We start from the raw sequence: 18,911 nt of genomic DNA, 5'->3' as shown, positions 1-18,911 counted from the left end.
GGAATTGAATTCAGGACCTCATGTTTGCCAGGCAGGCACTATGCCACTGAGCCATATCCCCAGCCCTTGTTTTTCGATAAGTAGAAAATTGAACAAAATCAACAAAAAAAAGATACTATACAATCATTTACATATCCAAGACACAAGTATATGATAAGGTGATGCTTTCTGTTTTCACACGTATTACAAGTTTTGGGTCTAAAGCATTTCATTTTGCAAATATGAAAAACTTTCTCAACACAATTATAAACTTTTTGAATAAGGCTTCAGACTGCACAGATTATTCTTTACTAGCCTTACAGTGAACCACTCTTTGTCAGCACAAACTGATAAACAACAATTATATATATGTATGGTATAAAATATGTTCTGAAATGTGTACACTGTGAGATGGCTAAAATGAAGGAATTAACTTATTGTGTTGAGAACACTTACAAATCTACTCTTTCAATGATTTGGGAGAGTGCTGTGAATTGAATCCAGTGTGTTGGTACATGCTAGGCAAGTCTGCTATTATCTCAGTGATTTTAAAAACTTTCAGATTTTATATGCTGATATACAATACGATACACACACACACACACACACACACACACACACTGACACATGTTAGCCCTTTAATGTAAGTGGCACACACATTAAAAAAACCTAAAATTGACCTTCTTAGCAAACATCTCAATTATAACTCAATTTTTACTTTTTGAGGTATTGTGGATTGAACCCAAGGCCTTCATACTAAGCTAGTAGCTTCTATAGCCCTTTTTAATTTGAGATACGGTCTAATTAAGTTGCTCAAGCAGGACTCAAACTTGCAATCCTTCTGCCTCAGCCTCCCTAGTGCTGTGATTGTAGGAAGGGGCCACCATGTCTGGCCCAATATTAACTATAGTCCTTATGTTAATACATTAGATTTCTAAGCTCATTCGTTTTACATATATTTAGCTTTTTGTTCTTTGGCCACCATCTCCCCACATCCTTTCATTCCATTAACAACCTTCAAGCACTCTACAATACACTGTTACATACTACAGTCACTATGTTGTTCCTCTGCACTTTAGAAATGGCAAAAGACAGGGCACTGATTTTGGATTCAGCAAATGCTAAACATATATGAAGAACTGATTTGCTGAATTAAATAAGGAAAGGTTTAAATTTATGATTAAAACTTCAAAAAATCTATTGCTAAGATTAACGTGTTTATATTTTTCTGGGTTCTTTTTTTTCTTTACTGATTTTAATGTCACTTTTGTCAACTGGGTCAAGTAAGGTCTCTCGTAAGTGACATGCCAAGTTATAATGTAGGAAGAAACATTAAAATCTAAGGTTCTTACTCTTATACATTTGTCCCTTTCTCCTTCCAGTTACAAGAACAAATAAAACAGAAGGGATCAAAGTACATTCCTCTTTTCTAATGAATGAATTTTAAGTATAATTTTATCCAGGCAATCAATATAAAACTAGTTAAAGGGAATTACAGCAAACTAAAAAGCATCTGTACATCCAAAGAAGTAAAGAGACAACCTACAGGATGGGAGACCATATTAACAAACCATATATATGGTAAACAATAAACATTAAAATACATAAGAAAGCAATATGATTAAAAAGCGATCTAAGGATCTAAAGAAATTGAAAGAGTATGTATTACAGATGGCCAATAGTTATTTGAAAAAAAGCTCAATATCACCAATCACCTGGGAAATGCAAATGAAAATCACAATGAAGTATTACCTGACATCTATTAGAATGGGTATTACACAAAAGATGAAAGATAAATACTGGCTTGTGTGGAAGATAGGAATATTTGGAGATTGCTGTTATGAATAAATTAGTATAGCCATAATGGAATATAGAAGTTCCTCAAAAAATTAAAATATAACTACAATACAATCTGGTAACCTCATTACTGAATATTTACCCCAAAGATACACAACCAGGCTTATGCAGCTGCAGGTCCACAGAGCTGCTGCCACCAGACAGAAACTAAGACCTATGTTCACCTCTGGGCAACTCTACCAGTGGAGTCCTGCTCTATGTTTGCTTCCCCTCAACACAGGGCAGCAGAGGTACCAACTGCCCTGATCATGGACAAAACAAATGACCAGGCAGAGAAGGTAAGCCTGAAGGTCAGCGGCTCCAGGGTAGAAACAGAAGCCACCAGTGGTAGCCCTAAGAAAAGTCTACAAGCCAGGCATGGTGGTGCATGCCTGCAATCCCAGCACTCAGTAGGGTGAGGCAGGCAGATGGTTTGGAGTTTGAGACCAGCCTGGGCTACAAAGTGAGTTCAAGGCCAGCCTAAACTGCACAGTGAGACCCTGTCTCAAAAAGACAAAAAAAAAAAAAAAAAGCCTACAGTTACTATAAAGTACAAAATAGTATGGGGTTTTACTAAAAGTGATTTTTTTCTTGCAGAGAAGGCTAGAGTTGGAGAAGGAATCTAGTAAAGAGCAGTGCCTGCCATAATTGAGAGTTTATCAGAAGCCATTTTGGGAAGGGGCTAGTTGTTTAATAAGCACTGAGCCACAGAATAACCATAGAACATCTTCACTTCAGGGTCTCTAGTGTTAACTTCACTGCAGTGAATGAGTGAAAGACAGTTACAAGAGACAGTCATGGGAATGCTCTGGGCTAGACACAGACATTCTGAGACGTTAAAGCTAAGATACAGAAGGACACAGGGTCCAGTGTTCTATGGTGAGAAGAAAGGCCTAGTGAGTGTGGCTTTCAGAGGTGGGTGGATTGGAAAGTATTGGCATGAACTCCAGCAATCTGTTTGAACTCACAAACTACTAACTATGTCCAGCACAGAGATCAGTGATCTAATTGCTTTCCTGTCAACCAATGAGAGCAAGGACATGGCTCATCTCGGACAGTTGCCATAGTCTTGGGGGCACGGACAGAGAGGCCTATGGAGCAACAGGGCACCTCATAAACCCACAATCCCTAAACCCAGGTGAAGAAAATCATAACTTGCTAGACTCCAATACTACAGATCTTGAAAAGAAACTAGCCATTCAAAAATACAGATTAATTATTATTATGAACTCATTTGTTTCCCCCTTCTTGGTTTGGGTTTTATCCCCCTTCTTTTTTTTTATTTAATAAAGATCTTTTATTGTCTCATTAAAATATCATAGATTGGCTTTACAATCCAGAAGATTGTTTCTGTGGCTGGATTAACTCTTGGATCTTACTCATCTGGCTGCTGAACTGTTCCATTTTCAGGAACATAGTTACCATCCAAAAATTTTCTGATACCCTTGTTTTTGACTGTTGTGGCTTGCTGAATCAAAGAAGCTGCATTTGAAACAAGCTCAATGTCATTTCCTTCAAGGATTAGCTCATCTTTCTGGGTTTGAGACACTGAGCAAGCAACACCTGCCCTCATACAAACTTGGTGAATGTATTCTTCACCCAAGAAATTCTGAATTTTGACAAGAGACCCATTCTCCTGATGTTGATGGGGAACAGACCTCATCTTGTAACAGAAGCCCAGCGTGAGCCCCTTGATCATGTTCTGAACATGGCAACAGATCATGTGGACAGTTGCGAACTCCTTTCTGTTTCCCCCACCATTTGTCAACCCGGAGCCTCTTTTTTTTCTTCCCAAGGAGACTGAGTTCCACATTGATGTGGTTGAAGTCCCTCCAGAGGGTTCCTTCACAATAACCGTGTCCTTTCAGAGTGATGATGACATTTTCTGGAATGTTGACAGTCTGACTGCTAAGAATGGTCTTTATTCTTGTGGAAGATGAGGCAAAGAGAGAACGTATACCCCTCTTCTTTGATCTTCCTTTTTTCCTTTTATTTTGCTGTTTTTTCTTTTTGTTTTTTTCTCTTACTTTTATATAATTCTGTTAATTTCATTTAATTCTTCAATAGTATCTTATATCTCAATATTTCTCCTCATCTGCCACTGTTTAAATTTTTTTCATTCATTCTATCTTTACTAGTATACCCATTAAGCTTGACTAATCTTTAGATAGTTAACTCTATGCTATTACTATTACATACTGTTCTATGGGTAGTGGAGGCACAGTTATGAGTGTGTTTTTTATTTTTTACTGCTGGGGATCAAACTCAGGACCTTGTGCATGCAAAACAAGAGTGCTATCACTAAGCTACATCCCCAGCCCAACAGTTGTTACATTTAGCAGATGTTTATTTACTGTATCAATATTGGCCTGTCTTAGTGTTTACACTATAACAATGGATCTCTTTTATAAGATTAAGGGTGGTACATTACTGGTTTTTATGGCATGTCAATATCCAATGATACACACATATCCACATTTATAGTAGCAAAAATCACAATAGCTAAATCTTGGAAGTGATCTTTATGTCCATCAACAAATGAATGGATAAAGAAAATGCAGCATTTATACTCTGCCATAGAGAGAAATAAACCATTTAGGAAAATGGATGAACCTTGACATCATAATATTAAGTGAAGTAAATCAGACATACAAAATTAAGTATTACATAAGGGTTAAAAAACAAAAGATAACAGGAAACATGGAGACAGTTCCTTTGTAAAAGGGAAGGGGACCAAGAGATGGAAGGAGAGGGGAGAGAGAAGGGGATACAAAAAGAATTAAGATGTATTATATACATGTACTGATTCCCTGTAAGAATATAATAATCACATACTGCAAGCATGTATCAATTAAAAAAATAAAATTAAAAAAGAATGGAGAAACAAAGAAGATATAAAATTACTTTGTTGAAGAGATAAATTCCCATATTCATGGCAGCATTATTCATAATACCAAGATAAAGAATTGGCTTAAGTTTCTATCAATGGCTGAATAGATAAAAAAAACCCCAAAAACATAAAATACTATTCAGCCTTAACAGAGAAAATCCTGTTATGTATGAGAACATGGATGAACCTGGAGGATGATATATTAAGCGAACAAAGCCAGGTAAAGAAAGACAAATTTGCATATTCTCACATGTAGAATAGCACAAAATCTCATGGAAACAGAATAAAGTACTGGCCAGTAGAAGCTGGGAGACTAGGGAATTACTTGAAGGGCATAAGAACAGTAAGTTTAAAAGGTCTATTGGCGGGGAGCCTGGCTCTAGCTCAGTCCTTTAAGTGGCTGCTTCCGCAAAGCTGTCAGCCTCAGGTTGCTGGAGTTCGAAACTCACAACTCTCCAGCTGGCCAAAAGGGCCCTGAAGGCATTCGAGGAACCAAAAAAAAAAAAAAAAAAAAACCTTATTCCAAAAGGTCTATTGGCCATCATAGTATCCACAGATACAAGCAATTTTTTTTTTCTTATGAGCAGAATATATTTATTTATTGAGGGAAGGAAAGCTCCTGTCCGAGATGGACTGAGCGGGTTGTCCCTGATACTAGCAATCTATATACTACATACTTGAAAATTGCTGAGAGTAAATTTCTGTGTCCTTACCACAAAAATATTTAAGAAATGCAACTATTAAATAGTTCAGTGTAGGGACCAGGGATATAGCTCAGTGGCACAAGTGCCTGCCTGGTAATTGCAAGGTCCTGAGTTTGATTCTTAGTATCAAAACAAAACAAACAAAAATACCCTTGATATAGCTATTCCATACTGGACATATACAACAAAACATGTTACCATGAATATGTACATAATTTCTGTCAATTAAAATTATAACTTTAAATAAATGTATTGTTAAGAACCAAGGGTTAACCTATCAGCCCTATCAGAAATGTGTGTTGGTTTTGAGGTGGTAGGTCAACTTAAAATTATGGTTGCCTGTAATACTGTATTCTGGATTTTTGAAGCCATGTTATTTTCTGTCACTGCAAATAGATGAAAAGTGGCTCTTTTGAATCAGTTTGTACTCTGAGAGTCAATTAGTTTAGTGTTTTGGAAATTTGTAGTTTTCAAAAGTTTTTACAGATTAGGTATGTTTACTGTAATAGGTATTTTACAAAGTCTATTTTTACATAGTTTACAAATTTAATATTGAAAATATATGCTTTTTCAGAGAAGGAAAAGCAATGTAGTTACTAAGTTATGTGTAATTCTCAATATTTGTGAAACTCAGTTCAACGAAAAGTACATTTATTTAAAAAGTATTAGTAATTAAAATGAAACCAGCTTATAATTTTTTTTATCTTATCTTATTTTATTTATTTATTTTTTGCGGAAATAAGGATTGAACTCAGACCCTTGCGCATGCCAGGCAAGTGCTTATTCTGCTGAGCCATCTCCCTGACCCCCAGCTTGTACTATTTCATCCACTCTTTACTTTCTGACATTAAATCACATGGCAATATATGAGAGATACATTTTTATACAAACACTTATTTTATCTGAAAGAGCTCTTTTATTTTTGAGTTGTGTAGTCAAGGCTGGCTTTGAACTCGCTTTGGAGCTCAGCCTGGCCTCAACCTTGCTGAGATCCTCCTATCTCAGCCTCCAGAGTGCTGGGATGACAGTTATGTGCCACCATGCCTTTGAAAGAGTAATCTTTTTTCAGTAAGGAAGTTCTCTACTTTTTATATTCAAATTATTTTTCTAAAGCGTAAGTTTTTAAAACTTAATCCTGCTACCCACTTGAAAGTTGCTTCTATTTTCGGTGTAAGATATAGCTCTATTATAGTCTTCCTGCTACCCTAAAACATCAATTTAAGGGTTGAAGGGTGATTTTCCCATAGGGCTTTGTAGCTGTACTTGTATTTAAATATTTATTTATAAATTATTTAGGCTATTAGAGAAAGTCTGTGATTTCAGTTTCTTGTACAATGTCATCAAGAGGAAAACTGACTGCAACTGTCTGTTTCCCTACTTTCTTTGTCTTTCTCTTTATGTCTTCAGCAACCCCATTGGTTCAACAACTCACCTTTCTCCCTTATTCCTTAAGCTGGTTTAGATCTTCATTTGTGCTGCCTCATGAATTACCTTTACATGTTCAGCAACCTAATTACCTACATCATATCCTTTATTATAACATAGTTTATCATCTATTATACGTAATAATGACAAAAACTGTAAGTTTTGAATTCCTAGCAATGCCCAGCACAATGACTTGGCTATGAGTTCAAAAATATTAATCCATGGTGTCAGGTAAATTATTCTCCTTTTGCAGATCACTTTTCAAAATAATGTAGAAGAACCCCTTTCATAAAATAGCTCTAAGAAAATAACAATATGTTGAATGTAAGTCCATGCTGGTAAGAAACAAATTGTGATTGTACGGTACAATTGCATTCAGAAACTGAAGGAAAAAGATCAATCTTGAGCAGTTAACATTGTGGAAGGATATTTCGTGCAGAAGAGAGCAGAAAATACAAGACTTGTAAAAGACACATATGCTTGTTATTTCCCTGACTTTAATTTCACTTGAAACATCTTTAGAAAAAAAATCCAGGGGCTCTTAAATAACAATATTGTTTTTCTTTTATATTAAATTTAATAATCTTAAAAAATTAGAAAGCATATAGTTTTCACATAAATTAATTAGAAAATGTGTGTAAATAAAAATTGAGAAAGTTAATCCTGATTAAAATTTTTTAGGCACATGTCAGAAATACCACATTGAACAAAAAGTTATTGTTTCCATTAAGGGGAATTAGAGAATGGCAGTGAGATCAAATTAGTGCTTAGGTAAAAATTACTATTTTGCCCAAAATACCTATAAAACTCCTAACATTGCAGCTAAGAAAAAAAAAAAGTTTTGGGAAATCACAAACATAAAATTAGCTAAGACTTTAGAAAGCAAATTTGCATTGCCAGTTTAGGATTAGATGGCCATACTTGTGATGCTTTCCAGATTTTATCCCCAGTAAGCTTCACCAAAGGGTATTCAGGAATTTGAGTAACATTTGAACCAAATATGTGCATGCTTAAAAGATTTATAAAGGTTAGTAGTTGGTACAGATGCATACAAACATTATCCAAAACATGGCAGAGAAAGTTAAGGAAAGAAATAATGCAGATTAAAACAAAAACAAAAAACCTTGGAGCTCCAAAAAGAGTGAAGCTGGTCCCGAAGTGCTGGCTTGACTGTCTGAAAGTTTATAAAAACAAAGCCCACTGATTGAAGTGCTTCTCACATGACAAATACAAACATTGATACAACTTTATTAATACAACACATCAGTTCCTACAGTATTTTCAAAAGACCTCAAATTTTTACCTTCAGGCTTGGTGTTTGGGTCTGATCAACTGTAAATCTCATCAGAATATTAAACTGAAGATCATTTGGAAAAGATTCTCTGAAATAAGAACAAAGGAAAAGAAAATCAAGTTTGCATGTAACAAAGTATGCATTTAACAAACTTCACAGCAAGACAACACTTAATACCCAAACATAATGTCATTCAAAAATTGTGATGAAGTAGCATCTCTGTGGTATAGTCTATGTGGTACACTATACAATAAAAGCATTCCTAGAAGAACATAAGCATTTGCATTTTTCCACAGTACAGAATTATGAAGCAACACTAGTAAATAATAGTCTATCTTACCTCAAATATTGATTTAACAGAAAAAAACGTATTCCATTAAAGGTTCACTATGCTCAGACATGTTTCCCTACACCTAAAACTTGAATTGTAGACTCCAACTTAATAAGTGGATATTTGAAATAAGCCACTTCAACAATATATATGGAAATGTAGAACTATATCCTTGGTTCAAATCTTCTGAAAAGAGAAAATATTCTTTTAAAACTTACAAAATACTCTTATTTTCACATTAGATCAAGTCAACCTTCAAACATTTTTCACAGATGCATCTTCAGTTGATCTTAACCAAAATACAAAGACATGACTGAAGATTTTTGAAACAGGTCCTGCTATGCTACTCAGGGGGCCTCAAGCAATCATTCTGCCTCAGTCTCCCAAGCAGCTGGTTCTAAATGTACTATGCTAGGATGTATGACTCTAGATATATCTTATTTAAGATAAAATACTATACTGAATTATTCCAACCATTAAGTTTTACAAAAGAAACAGGGTTTATCTGAAAACAATTATATATATATGTTTTTTTTTTTTTTTTAACATGACTGGATAAAATGAACAATTTCCAAACATTGCCTATACAATCTAAATTGTTTGAAAGGACCCAGAATTCTGAACTTTTAAATACAGGAACTAAATATTCTAATTATTTGGTAGACTTGAAATATATGCAGAAAGTATTACCTCGTAACATCAAGGGCTTTCTGAACTTTTGCCTGAACAGACCCAAGCAAATCAGCACCCATTTTTTTTAGTAGCTGTGTCAGCAGTACAAACAACCAATCTTGAAGATCATCCTTGTGAACTTGTATGAAATCTACTAGGGTTTCCAAAAACATGCTGAATACCTACAGTTGGTAAAGGGGAGAGACAGGAAGAAAAAGGAGGAAATATTGACCTCTATGTTCGATTCAAAATTGAAATAGAAGGGAAGAGAGGCATCAGAGGCACAGCGATTGGCAGCCAAGCGGAAAAACAATCTCTCTTGCTTTTCATTGGACTCTGTGATACAAGAGTACATTTGAACTGTTATTCAACTTCTGCAGAAGTTCAACAATTAGCTATTCCATGCAGCATCACTTGCTAAAGAAACTTTGGCCATAATGGCTGGCACACCTAATGTTATTACTGACGCCACAGTTTAACTGATTAAACTGAGGTCCATTTTATAAGAAACATAGGATAAAAAACTATCCATAGTTTTACTGACTCTCAGCTTTGGGGAAAAGCAACACTGAGTGAATAGGGGAGGACTACACTAATAGCTACCTTAAAGTATAAAATTTATCTGACATGATGGACTAGAGAATTCTCAGTTCTCAAAATGACAACAGTCACAAACTTTTTGGTATAACATGTTATTTAGTAAAACTGCCCCAAAAGTAATTTATCTGAGATAAACTGGCACCTAAAATAAAAGTCTATACCTAACTTTTAGTGATTTTTAAAAAGTTCCTAACAGAAAGCTATTAGCATCCATTTCTACTCATGGGTTTTATACTTAGTTAACATTAGTCTATCAGTTTAGAACATTTTTAAGGTGATAAGCTAAAAGTTATAAGTGATATATTCTATTAAAATACTTTTAAAAAGTTAACCTAGAACAAGCTTGTATCTCTTTACAAGAAATTCAATACCACAGGGCTGGGGAGATAGCTCAGTAGAATAAGCACTTGTTTGGCAAGCGCAGAGTCCTGAGTTCAATCCCTGGTACTGCAAAAAAAAAAAAAAAAAAAAAGAAAGAAAGAAAGAAAGAAAGAAAGAAATTTAATACCACACTGGAAAATTTACTTCTATGTAAAGAGGAAAAAACGCTTAAGATGCTCAGCCATGATGTACTGAGACGAGTCACAATCAGAATTGATTAAACCGTTGATTTAGAAATGTTTAATTTCAAAAGTAATTATGCTAATTTGAGAAGAGTTTGCCCTTCAATGTGTATTTGATTTCTTTTATACAATTATATAAAAACCGTTTTTTCTTGTTAGAAATGACGAGTTTTTCTGTTAGAATTTTTAATTAAGTTAATATGTGAGAAGCTAAAAAAATACTATTTGATTAAAACGCTATATATTTATATAAGTATAAGCTATGATTACTTCAAATTTCTAACACTCTGGTTCCCAGGTAGTGTCTCAACTTAATTCTTATCTCACAAATGTACATTCCTTTAACTGTAGTCTTACTCTTCCTCTAACCACTCCTTTAAAATGCAGCTTTCCTCAGCTTTGAAATTTAGGTGAGTATGTATGTACTTTACTTAAATTGACTCTGGTCTTTTCCTCTGAGCCCAGAATACCATTGAGAAACTTTATAAGAACCTTTTCTATGACAAAGGAATGTATCTAATCTGGTATTACTCATTGGTTACCCGTTTAGTAAAGTGCTGGAGTGACTCCAGGAATTACATGAAGCATTTGGCAGCTTGAAATCAGCCACAGTAGGAGCATTCACACTTCAGAAATTAGCAAACATTACAGATCATGACTTTCTCCCCTGAAGTTGGTTTACTAGCACATTCCTTTTTTTTTCCCAATGTGGTTCATTTTCACTCTTGTTTCAACTCTTTGTTTTTGTGATATTAATGATGGAACCCAAAGAGTGCTGAGCTATAGAATTTTGAGACAGGATCTTGCAAGGCTGCCAGGCTAGCTTTGAACTTGTGATATGCCTGCCTCAGTCTCCTGAGTAGACGAGATTATAGGTATGTGCTATCACACTTGGCTTCAGTGCTTCCATATTCTCCTGAGGATTCCAATTTTAAACTTTTCTATATGAAAATCCTTCTGAAGAACATACAAATATTAGAATGCTTAAATCAACCCTCCCATTTTATGGATAAACAGAGAAGTAGGAAATCGAGTGACTTATCTGATATTTAACAGATGCACAGTGGCTAGGTCAGCATTTAATTTCTTTGATTTTCAGTTGTTTACTGCTCTGCTGCTAAATGGTTTACTCCAATGACTCTATAGTCTTTCAACATATAATTCTCTATCAACTTTTCCCTCAATTTGCATTCCATTATACTTAATTTTCTAAACATCATTTCTCAAAGACCCAATTTTATTCATTTTAAAGCTAATCTTCCTATTCTATATTCTTGCTATGTAAAGGTTGGTCTCCTCTACTGTCTTTTTTTTAAAAAAAAAAATTATTCTTTTGATAAAGGGTCTTGCTGCACAGTTCAGACTCGCAGTGATCCTCCTGTCTCAGCCTCTCCAGTGCTGGGATTATAGGTGTGCACTATCACTCCTGCTTTTGGGGCTAATACAGCATGCAGTACTTGGGAACCAGGGATTGAACCCGCGTCCTTGCACTTACCAGGCAGGTGCTTAGACCACCGAGCTATCTCCTCAGCCCTCCTTTACTTTTATTCCGTACTTAAAAATTCTTTGCTAACAGATGCAAAAGACTAGCCCACAAATTATGTCTTTATCTTCCTTCTTATCGCTATTTCTCATTCTATAATTGTGATGTGTAATAGTTTGTTTTTAAAGTTTAAAATGATTGGCTTTTCCTATAGCTTGGCACTGTTTTCCTTTTATTATTTCTCTTCTTTTTTTGCCAGGTGTTTTCTTTTTTACATCCTAAATGTCTTCATCACAAATGTGAAGTCCTCAGTCTATCCTATGAGGCCCAGAATCTCCAGAATAGCTCTCTCTTTTGGCCTTAAAATGTGTTTATCATTGTTATAGGCACAAAACTTTTCTGATTTTGGGTCTTGACTACTTCACATTTATTGTATAGTATAGCAGGAGTTATTAAGTCATTTCTATTCAAGCAGATAGTAATCATACAAGGCTTTACAATCCATATGGATTTGCAACTATTCAACCCCTAACAACAACAGGCAGCAGTGCAGATATGGCCTGTGGATTGTATTTGTCAACTCATCTTTGTTTCTCACTATCAAACTGTGATATCATTCTTCTGATACAAACAAAAATCCTTAAGTGTCCCTTCATTGGTTATAGGATAATGTCTCAAACTCAAACTTTCAAAATAGATTATCTGGTAATCTATATTCCTTATCCCTCTGTCTTTATTCACATTTGTCAGAACTCCTACTTTCTTACTCCTCCTCCCCCACCTAAGGTGCCTGCCCATTCATTCACATATAGTATGTGACTCCCTGCAATGTTTACCACTGAAGTCTCAGCCAAGAAACGTGATTACTTTAAATAAAGTCACTGATCTGTCCCACTTAGAATTTTCAGTTAGTCTAGTTATTCACATGTTATTCAATTTTTTCTCTGTATAACATTTTATCTGGAACATACAATAGTTGAGAATACAGTTTATATAAATTTTATAGTCTTGTATCACCAGTTAGAATCAAACTCAAAGTTATCTAGAGACTGAGGACCCCAAAAAGAGTTGTTCAACAAGTGTAAAGATTTTTTCCCCAAGTGAAATTTATCCTGTAATTGGTAGCCAAACATTTTCCCTACTAGCATGAAGACTTCCCTTCATTTTAGCCAAGATTCCCTTTTTTTTTTTTTTTTTCCTGTGAATTTTTTTGACATCCCTCATTTCTTTTTCTGGACTTACATTAGCCTCCCTGGGGGTTCCTTACTTTCATGCTTACATGGGCTAAGGCCTATATTTCTGTCAAGATCTTAACTGCTATTTCTTTCAAGAAGACTTCTGGTATCTCAAGCAGAACTTTTTTTCAGTTAAACATAACAGACATGTGATTTATAGTACACCTCATACAGAACAGAATCATTACTTTTAAAAAATATTTACATCTTATTATGTTACTAATTGGCCATATATACACACATAGATGCTTATATCCATGTATTTACAATACATTTTATTCATAATATATTGGAAATTACGCACAATGTTTTTTACTTACCTGCCCTATGACAAAGAGGTCCTCTTAGATGTTGACATTCTCCTATCTCCTTACTTAGGATTAAAGGGAAAAATGGATATGCTATAACACTAGGATAACAATTGTAGATGAAAAAGTTGAGAATCAAGGCCCTATAAATCACTCTGCTTGCTTTTTCTGAATGACAAAAATTATAGGCATATGGGGTGTAGGGCTTAACCTGAAAAAAGTATGAAACTTGGGAATTATTTTTATACCTTCAGTGAAATTAATTTATAAGCCTACATATCTCAAAACTAATTTGTTGAGAAATAATTATATATTTAAGCTATTACAATTGAGGCAGTCTTTTTTAAAATTTGCTTATATCTTAGGTGTGCCAGTCATCAAATACAGAACAGAAGAACATAATCAAATTAGATTAATTAGTAGATTAAAAAGCACATCTCCAAACAGAATGACAGTTTGCATAACTGCAAATAGCATTTCGTGGATTGCAAAGGGTCCAACACTGCATGAACTCTTTGGGAGAGAAAACAGAGAAAAAGGGTTAATTTCACAATCATGCAGTAAAGTTAGGTTTTCAACAAATATTGAACCAACTTACTCTCTATTGAGAGTTCCAACACAGGGGACAGCATGCAAAAGGAAAAAAAGAAAAAAAAGAAAAACACACAAATTAGTCGCCATCAATGCAAAGTTCCTGTATGGAAGAACAACACTTAGAAAATAAAAGTGACAAATGTTTTTAAAAGTTCTATGAAAAACTCAAAATAGTTTTTAAAACAAGAATTAAATGAATACTATGGGAAATGAACATGATTGTCCCACGTTTCTCTTTTACTTCCCTGTCAGGGAAATTTAAAAAACAGAAGCAAAGGTCTTCTTCTGTAGCTCCTACTGATCCTGAGGCTCAATTTCTGGAAAGAACCCAAGAACATACAGAAACTCACTCCCATTTCTGAACAGTGTCAATATTTAGTCCCAAGTACTGCTGTATTTAGAACCACCCTCTCCTGTAATATTTTCCAAGTTAATTTTGTTGATGTTGTTGTTTCTTTTTTTGTATTTTTAGTACAGGGTCCACAGGATCTCACTACACAGATCGGACTCACAGCAATCCTCCTGTTTTCAGCCTCCCAAGTGCTGGGATTACAGGTGTGCGCCACCACACCCAGCCTCAGTTGCTGTTTCAATGCGCCCCGGGGGCAGGGTTGGCATAACATGCTGGGACGAATCCCTGGGTTGCTGTGTCTGCCTAAGCAGGCACTTTAGTCCACTGAGCTATCTGGTGGGCCCTTAAATTAACTGTTTATATCACAAATGTTTATACTCCCCAGGCAAGATATGTGTTGTAGGCTCCTGTTTCAAAGACTAAGAGCATCTGAACTACATAGAATACTTGTCAGGAGAAGAGACTAGACCTTAGTTCCTAAGCAAGGTATACAACCAGGCTTAAGTTTAGTTGTCATCACAGATTAAACTCCCTAGCAAAGGGATGTTCAAAGCATGGTTCAAGATATAGGATTACAGGGTGGTGGGGAGATAGCTCCGGGGTCTAAGTGCACTGCGTGGCAAGTGCAAGGACCTACATTTGAACCCTGGTACCACATGCCATGCTGCCATGTTGGCCACCAAAAAAATGGGGCATAGTGGCGCATGCCTGTAATCCTAGTGCTAGGAAGGCTGAGACAGGAGGATCGCTAGTCAAGCAGTGCAGTGAGACCCTGTACCAAATAAATAAATAAATAAATAAATAAATAAATAAATGATTAAAAAAGACGTAGGATTACAAAAGACTATAAACTGCCAATTCTTAGCATACACCTTCAAAAGGGTGACTTTATTGAAAAAGTTATTCCTCAAACGTCAGAGTCACATTGGATAACTTTTGGTAGGCAATGGCTATTATACCTGAGAAAATGTGGGTCTAAAAAGAGTTAAAATACAAGAGTTCTGCCTTGAACTCTTTATTTCAAAATATTAAATGTTTTAAAATTTATATGGTTTTGTACATTCTATGGGTTTTACATATATTAACTCAATTATCCCAATTTTATTAGGTAGATATTATTATAAAATCTGTTTTACATATATGAAATCAAGATACAATGTTAATAAGTATGGGATATAGGATTTAAACTAAGTAATCTAGTTCCACTATTCATATTTTATCACTGTGTAGTGCTGCCTTTCTTGTAAAAATATCAAAAGGCTTTATGCCATACATCTGCTGCTTTATAGTATAAATCCCTGTCATACATATATCCTGGCTAGGTCACCCATTTTCATACTGCACAGGTTATCCTTCTGTATTTACAGTTTACAAAACTGAAGATTCAACCAAGAAGGGACCAAATATTTTGGGGAAGAAACTGTATCTATACTGAACATGTATAGATTTTTTGTTGCAACTCCCTGAACAATACACTCTAACAACTATTTATGCAGCACTTATATTGCATTCTGTACTACAGTGGAATAGAGGTGATTTAAAGTGGGAGGATGTGTGCAGGTTAGATGCAAATACTATACTGTTTTATTTTATGTGAGACTGGGGATCTGCAGAACATCCTGACTCACAATCCCCCAAGGATTCCAGAAGACAACTACATACATGAAGTAAAAAGTTCACGTCAAGTTACAGACAACAAATAACTTCAGCTTTCAAACTATGTTTACTAACCACACTCTTTATACCCCAGAAAAAATCTTGCAAATACGATACTCTGAAAAAGTTCTTTCCCAGCCTTCCTCTCTGGGATATCTGTAACATATATGACAGCACGCCTGGTATTTCAGTTGGGACACAGACCTTTTGCTTAAAAAACATCAGAGTAAAAGGTTCTGGGGCCTGGAGTAGGTGGTCCTGAGTAAAGGGATGTGGACTGCTGCTCGGAACTATGTTCTTTAAGTGTCCTATTTCTGCTTGAGACAAGAGATGATCTCAACTATGATGGGCAAAAAGGAGAAGAACTTTAACTTATTACCAAAGTCAGCTGCTACCCTGGATCTTTAACACTGAGACTGAAATACTGACTTAGGCCTAAAAGACATGGGAAAATCCACCCAACCACTGCTTAAAGTAGAAGGTGCAGGGCCGGGGAGATGGATCAGTGGAATAAGCGCTTCCCTGGCAAGCGCAAGGGCCTGAGTTCAATCCCCGGTTCCGAAAAGGAAAAAAAAAAAAAAAAAGTAGAAGGTGCCTCACAAGCACTAAGGTTCGTTCTAGGGGCAAGGCTTTGTACAGTTTCTGCTCTGTAAGATTTTTAGGATAGCTAAGGTTACAGAGAAGAAATTCCAATTTATAGTGGTTATTTAATCCACTCTTGAAAAAAAAAATGTGCTATCCAAGAGTGCTAAACTGTGAAAGAAAGGAAAGTGTCCCTGATGGCATACTTCAGGCTGTACACAATAGGACATGGCACATGAGTGAAAATGAACATAGCTGGATTGAGAGGAGGGAATAGAGGCAAAACTGATTTGCTCTGTTTGGATATTTTCATAAAGTTTTAAGACTACAGAAAATTTATCTTTTAGAAAGATTATTAATATATACAGTGTAGGTGAAAGGGTTGCAATGACAAAAGACAACTGTGCCCTTGTATACTAAAGTGTACTGTGATTTAGTGAAATCATTTTTATGTGTTTTATTTCCTTTTTAGTCTATTAGCGTGGCTGTTAATATGTGTTTATGGGGGGCTGGGGAGATAGCTCAGTGGAATAAGTGCTTCCCTGGCAAGTGCAAAGGCCTGAGTTCAATCCCTGGTTCCACCAAAAAAAAAAAAAAAAAAAAAAAAAAAAAATGTGTTTATGATAAGTTGATAAAGACTTAAATTTGACGCTGGCAAACAGCATCAACAACAGCAGCAACACCAAAAACATAGGTGAAGTGGAAAGAGACATAAAAAGAATTTAAATGTGCTATGCACCAACTCCCCAGAATGAATATAATCATGATGTACTGTAAACATGTACTAATAAATTTTTTGAAAAGATGATTATGCCCTGAGTTTGTAGTATAAACAGAGAGATATTTATAGGTTTAATATAATTTATAGGGTTATAAGGTCAAATGATATTTCTACAATAATGCCAATTTCTCACTTGAGTAACCAAGTAATGGTAGTATTCTCTAAGAAGATAAGGTAATGGAGAAAGAAGAGTAGTTTGTTTTTTAAATGTATTAGTACAGAGTCTACTGGGTCTCACTACACAGATCGGACTCAGTGATTCTCCTGTTTTCAGCCTCCCAAGAGCTGGGACTACAGGCATGCATCACCACAACCAGTCTCAGTCACTGTCTCAGAATGCTCTAGGGGTGGAGCAAGCACGGCATGCCAGAGGATCAAACTCCAGTCCCTACGTCTGCCTAAGCATGCACTTTAATTCACTGAGCTATCTGGCTGGCCCGGAAGAGTAGTTTTGAGGCTTAACATATTGTGAATCCTCTGTATATGTGTGTTCTATATCCATGGTTTCAACCAACTATGGATCAAAATGTTTAAAACTAATGCATGGGGCCGGAAAGCTGCCTCGGTGGAATAAGCATTTCCCTGGCAAGCACAAGGTCCTGAGTTTAATCCCCGGTTCTACCAACCAAACCGAACCGAACCGAACCGAACCGAACCGAACCAAACCAAACCAATGCATCTGTATTATATATGAAGCCATTTCCTATTACTATTCCATAAACAATATTCATGAAGCATTCACATGGTATTAGGGATTTTATGTAGTCTAGAGATGATTTAAAGTATGTGGGAAGATATGCACAGGTGATATTCAAACATGATGCTATTTTAGATTGAAGGGCTTGTACATACAAGAGTACAAAATATAGTAAATATTTACGTTTTTTAAAACTACATGGTAGGGGCTGGTGAGATAGCTCAGTGGTCTAAAGCACCTACTTAGAACAAGCTAAGCTAAGCTAAGCAAAGCACAGGGACCACATGCCAGCCAGCCCTGCCCCCTGGTGGGCTGAGCTGGCCACACACAAAATAAATAAATAAATAAATAAATAAATAAATAAATAAATAAATAGATTAATTTAAAAAAAGACCTACATGGTAAATGACACATTGCTCTTTATTTCCCACAAAATACTCCCCCTCACTTCAAACAGTTATCCCATTGTTCCTGTCATTTTCTCAAGTAGTTCTGGAAGTCTTTTGTTAATGTCTTTATAACAGGGGGAAAAAAATGCAGTGTATACTGCTGTCAAAGCTGTCCAATGAAAAGGCAAGCTTGTAAAAACACTGAAGTCTGTCCTTATCCACATTCTTTCCCAGATCTAGAATTGCATGACTTCTATCTCTTCTCCAAAGTAAAAATGACTATGAAAGGATATTTTCAATCAATTTAGGACAGCAAGATAGCCACAACTATGCAACTAAAGACACAGGAGGGCTTCCAGAACCAGTTCAAGAAGTGGCAAGAACAATGGGATAAATGCGTTTAAAGCGAAAGAGAGCATTTTTAGGGGGATTGATGGCAATGTGTCTTTTACTGTCACATCCATCTGTCTTTCTGTCTTTCTGTCTCTTTCTTTCTTTCTTTCTTTCTTTCTTTCTTTCTTTCTTTCTTTCTTTCTTTCT

The 18,911-nt window shown here is 35.6% G+C and overlaps 1 protein-coding gene across 12 annotated transcripts in view; it reads right to left on the bottom strand.

Moving 5' to 3' along the window:
- The window catches only part of Clasp2 (cytoplasmic linker associated protein 2), a 203,474-nt gene that overhangs the window by 30,896 nt on the left and 153,667 nt on the right, over nt 1-18,911 (bottom strand). For 6 of the 12 annotated variants that reach the window (XM_023719721.1, XM_023719724.1, XM_023719723.1 and 3 more), the window contains 4 exons: nt 13,919-13,921; nt 9,150-9,313; nt 8,138-8,216; nt 7,958-8,008 (listed from right to left, as the gene is read on the bottom strand). In XM_023719721.1, coding sequence (XP_023575489.1) covers nt 7,958-8,008; nt 8,138-8,216; nt 9,150-9,313; nt 13,919-13,921 — 297 coding nt within the window. The remainder of the gene's footprint in view (nt 1-7,957; nt 8,009-8,137; nt 8,217-9,149; nt 9,314-13,918; nt 13,922-18,911) is intronic. The other 6 variants (XM_023719726.1, XM_023719730.1, XM_023719732.1 and 3 more) reach the window with 3 other exon arrangements.

The sequence above is a fragment of the Octodon degus genome, unplaced genomic scaffold (assembly GCF_000260255.1).
Source record: "Octodon degus isolate 3935 unplaced genomic scaffold, OctDeg1.0 scaffold00071, whole genome shotgun sequence".
Taxonomy (NCBI): domain Eukaryota; kingdom Metazoa; phylum Chordata; class Mammalia; order Rodentia; family Octodontidae; genus Octodon; species Octodon degus.
Note: the sequence above shows the minus strand (reverse complement) of the source record. Positions and strands in the feature narration are given on the sequence as shown.